This window comes from Dipodomys merriami, unplaced genomic scaffold, assembly GCF_024711535.1.
Source record: "Dipodomys merriami isolate MVZ:Mamm:240054 unplaced genomic scaffold, mDipMer1.0.p SCAF_22, whole genome shotgun sequence".
Lineage (NCBI taxonomy): Eukaryota > Metazoa > Chordata > Mammalia > Rodentia > Heteromyidae > Dipodomys > Dipodomys merriami.
The window spans coordinates 18334357-18339098 of NW_027203604.1; the positions used below are offsets into that span (position 1 = coordinate 18334357).

General features: G+C 58.4%; 1 protein-coding gene across 1 annotated transcript; it reads left to right on the forward strand.

Moving 5' to 3' along the window:
* Positions 1-887: 887 nt before the first annotated feature.
* Positions 888-4741, forward strand: Bhlha15 (basic helix-loop-helix family member a15). The gene is made up of 2 exons (XM_070033539.1): positions 888-936; positions 1545-4741. Exon 2 carries the CDS (start codon positions 1580-1582, stop codon positions 2126-2128), a length of 549 nt encoding a protein of 182 aa, XP_069889640.1. The 5' UTR covers positions 888-936; positions 1545-1579; the 3' UTR covers positions 2129-4741.
* The last annotated feature ends 1 nt before the right edge of the window (position 4742 follows it).

Here is a 4742-nt window from a genome sequence, read left to right on the forward strand (position 1 = left end):
TGGGACTACAAGTGTGCACTATGATAGCCAGCTTGTTCATTAAGAAGAGAGGGGGCAGAGTATTGATAACTTTTTGCTCTGGATAGCCTCAAGTCCTGGCCTTCCTGATCACCACCTGAGGGGCAGGGATAACAGGCAGGAGACACCAAGCTCAGTCTCTTAATCACCTTTAAAGTGGAGAAACAAGCCGATCCAGTGCAGCAGGGAGGTGTCAGAGCTGGGTTTTTGTTTTGTTTTTGTCTTGTTTTTTTTTTTTGTCAGTTGTGGGGCTTGAACTCTGGGCCTGGGCACTGTCCGTCCCGCAGCTCTTCTGCTCAAGGTTAGCACGCTACCATTTGAGCCACAGCACCACTTCCAGCTTTTTCTGCTTATATGGTGCTGAAGAATTGAACCGAGGGCCTCATTCATGCATGCAAGGTAAGAACTCTACCACTGAGCCAGAGCTTGTTTTAAGCTTGAGTTGTCTCCCTCACAAGACGCAGAGATCACCGGGCCCAGCCCCTCCTAGGCAGCCCTGGTCCTGAGCCCTTTTTTTTAGGAGCAGAGGGGTCTGCAGGAAAAATCAGGGGGAGCATTGACAGGCAGGAGGAGTCTGGGCCCTTGGTTGCTATCCAGGAGTTGTGGCCACAGTGCATTTAAGATGACTCACGGTGTGGCTAACCACAAGGCCAGGTGGGGTTCTGAGGATCCCCCCCCATCAGTCCCCAGGGGTCCCCAGAGAGACCTCTGGCCGCCCAGGGCTCTGAGCCAGTCCGGCTACAGCTGGCGGGTTGGGAGGAAGGGGGCGGGGCCGCCCACCCGCCCGCAGGTGCAGACCCGCCCAGGCCCCGCCCACGGCCTTATTTACATACGTCAGCGGTCCCGCCCCGGGTGGCTAAAGCGACGTGTCCTTGTCCCCCGTGGGCAGGCTCTGCGCGTGCAGCCGCGGATCCCCAGGTAACCAGGGACTGAGGGAGGGAGGGGGGGGCTCAAGAGGGGCGGCAGGGAGGGGACCAGAGGCAGGGCTGGGTGGGGACTGGGGCAAACCCAGGTGGTGGCCACAGAGAGAGCCCCCCACTCCCTGCAGGCAGGTGCCCTCCACGTGGTGGGACTGGGGGCTGTGGCCGGGGCGACAGCTGCTCAGAGGCTCAGGTCTCAGTCCTGTCCCCTTGTGTGGCATCCAGCTGGGCTGGGCAGGGAGTGTGCCACCCCATGTGCTGGGGGCAGACGCACAGGGTTGGTTGGGATCCAACACTGGACAGTCTAACCAAGTAAAATGTCAAAGGCAGTGGAGGACCTGGGAACAAGGGGTCAGTCAGTGTGAGGCTCCCCCTCCCCAGTGAGAGAGAGCTGGGGAGCAAGGGGAGTGGGGGGGGGGGTCCTGTGAGATCAAGCAGGTGTGAGGCATTCCTAAATCAACTGGGGCCAACAAGCACCAAGCAATGCACTCTCAGGGGCCACTGAGCCCACTACATCCTCCAAGCCACCGGTGGGACAGCCACTGTACTGTCACTGTCCCTACTGGCTGACCACAGAGTGACTTGTGTTCTGGCCTTGTTTCTAAGGGCCACTCACCTCTTGGGACAACCATTCCAGAACCATGAAGACCAAGAACCGGCCCCCGCGGCGCCGGGCACCGCTGCAGGACACAGAGGCCACCCCTGAAGAGAGGACTCCTGAGAGGTCTCAGGCAGGCTCAGGGCCAGAGCTGACCAAGGGTCTGAGGAACAGGGCGGCCAAGGCAGCAGGGGCACGGGCCGAGGTGGCAGGGCGGCGGCGACAAGGACCAGGTGGCCGGCGTGACAACAGCATCCAGCGGCGGCTGGAGAGCAATGAGCGGGAGCGCCAGCGGATGCACAAGCTCAACAATGCCTTCCAGGCCCTGCGTGAGGTCATCCCGCACGTGCGGGCTGACAAGAAGCTCTCCAAGATCGAGACGCTCACGCTGGCCAAGAACTATATCAAATCGCTGACCGCCACCATCCTCACCATGTCTAGCGGCTGCCTGCCCGACCCGGCATCCGGCCCGAAACTTTACCAACACTATCAGCAGGCCACTGGGGGCGCGCTCGGAGACACTGAGGCACAGCCGCAGGGCCATCTGCAGCGATACTCCACGCAGATCCACAGCTTCAGAGAGGGCAGTTAGCGCCAGGCCCCGTGGGAGGGTGGCAAGGATGGCTTGCCCTGTCCACCCCAGCCCTCGCCCCCCACTCCTCCAGGCTGTGGCCCCGGGAGTGCCATTTACCCTGACCACGCAGCCTGGAAGACCTTCTCCTGGCCACCCAGGGGCCAGGCCAGGAATGTGGTGAGGGCAGCTCAAGGCCCTGAACTCAACTCTGGAGCAAATACCAGGCCCTGTTGTCACTGCATGAAGCCTGGACAGGTGGAAGAGACCCTCGCCTGCCTAACTAAATTCTCTCCACTTGGGCTGACAATGGGACACAAGGGAAGATTATTTGTGAATTTCCTGTTGTGGTGAGGCCCGCATCATAGCCCTGGGATCAGCTTTCTCGTCTGGGGTAAACTAAGGCTTGAAGTGAGCAGGGCAAAGCTAACCCCAATTAGATAACCTGAGGTTCTTTCCAAAAGATAGCTGGGGGTGGCCAGGCACACCCCCCCCCCACAGTGGGTGTGTTAGAGAGAAGGTTGGCAGTGTACCTGGCCACAGAGGGCCTGCATGCCCTGGCATAGGAGCACCCTGGAGATGGGACTGCAAACAAAGTGAAGTGTCCCTCCCCATGCAAGAAGAGGGTTGGATTTGTCCCTGGCCTGGCACAGGCTCCCACCCTGGCGAGGCTCAGACGTGAGGAGCCTTGGCACAGGGCGGTCTGATGGGACTGTTCTTGGCCCTGTTTGAGTTGGAGGCCTTGGGCACTTCCTGGCAGGTGGAACCTGGGATTGGCAGGAACTGAACTCCCCCACCTGGTGCTGCTCCAAATGCCAGGGAGCCAGGGGCTTGGCAAGCCCCACCGCCTTGGACCCAGCTTCCTTCTGGCGGGTCCTTCCTGTCCCACTGGCTCTGCTGGACTCAGCCACTTTGCTGTCAATGCTTGCTGGCATCTCCCTGCGCCTGCTGTTCGGCCCGGAGCTGTCCCAGAGTTCCCAGGGGCCGGTCCCTTCCTGAGGTGTTTGGGGTGAGGGCCTAGCTAAGCCAGGAAAATAGTTGTCAGTGCAGAGTTCTCCTCTCCAGCCCCCAATTTGCAGCTTTACCTTCCCTAAGTCTGGAGGAGGCATGGCACTAGCCACTGAAGGCGGCTGCAGGCTGGGGGAGAGGGGGAGGTCGCAGCTAACTAGCAGGGTGGCAGGTGGCAGCCTGCAGGGCAGGCCTTGGCCACCTTGGTTATCTAGAAAGCAGGCGTCAGCCCAATGATCCCCAAATTTTTTCCCCTTGTTTTTAGGGGTACTAGGTCTTGAACTCAGGGCTCATGCTTGCTAGACAGTTGCTCGACCATTTGAACCACATCTCCAGCCCTTATCTTTTGCTTTACTTTTTCTAAAAGCATTTTGTGTTCTCTGCCCAGAGCTGGTTTAATACTGCGATACTCATACCTACACCTCACTCACACATAGCTGGGATTACAAGCATGAGGCACTGTGCTTGGCTTTAGTCTCTCTCTCTTATTGGGGCTTGTATGCCCTTCTTGCCAGTCCCAGAGACCTGATCTGTCCCAGTTGTGCAGATGTCCTTTGTCATGGCTCAGGTGGGGGCCTCACCGTGGTGGCCAGTATGGAGGGTCCCTGGGAGCCAAGACTGAGCTCAGGACAACCAGAGCTCAGGTGGAAAATCAGGGAGCCGCCAATCTAGCAGTTGTTCCAAGCTGTTTGACCCTAAACTTGTGGAATATGGTGGCATCCTGAGCCCAGAAGCACTGGGGACAGGGAGGGATGAGTGGAGGGGTCCCACATTGCGCAACAGCTGGCCATAATCCAGGACTGCTCAGGGTCTCTTGCCCTGTCTCAAGGCTTGCTCCTTGTGGCCCCAGCTGACCCTTGTGCCCTTAGGCACCAAGAGGAGGGTCCAGTCCTCCTCCTCCGCATGGGCCCTGTGGCCCATCATGAAGGACCCTCAGAGGCCCCTATTCCGGGGCCTTGAAGACAGGCCTGTGACTGGCCAGGGTGGCTGAGTCCCCTTCATCCCTGTCCTGGACTCCTATCCTACAGGAATCCTGAAGGGCTGAGGGGCTGAGTTTTCTTGAGTCCCGTGGAGCTGCCCACTGGTGAGGTCTGGGTCACCTACTGGCCATGGGTCCACCACGGTCCTTGAGGGCCAACTCCCCAATTCCAGCAAACCAGAACTTGACCTTCTGAGAAATTCCCCCTCCCCCATTGTCAGTGTGATGACTTTCTTAAATGACCCAAATTTGCCTCTTTCTTGGGGGGGAGGGCAGGGCGCGGCACATATCGGTCATGGGACTTGAACTCAGGGCCTGAACACTGAGTTCTTTTGCTCAAGGTGAGTGCTCTACCACTTTGAGCCACAGCTTCACTTCCAGTTTTCTGGTGATTTAATGGAGATAAGAGTCTCATGGACTTTCCTGCCTGGGCTGGCTTTGAACCGCGATCCTCAGATCTCTGAGTAGCTAGGATGACAGGTGGAGCCACCAATACCTGGCTTGCCTCTCCCCACCCCCACCCCCCATGGAACCTTCCAAGTTCTAATGAGATTGATGCTGTGTCCTAAAAGGAAAATGGACGCTTTTAGAGCAACTGTTCCTTTGCCGCAGGAACTGGATCAATAAAGACTCCCTGGCCAATGCCAC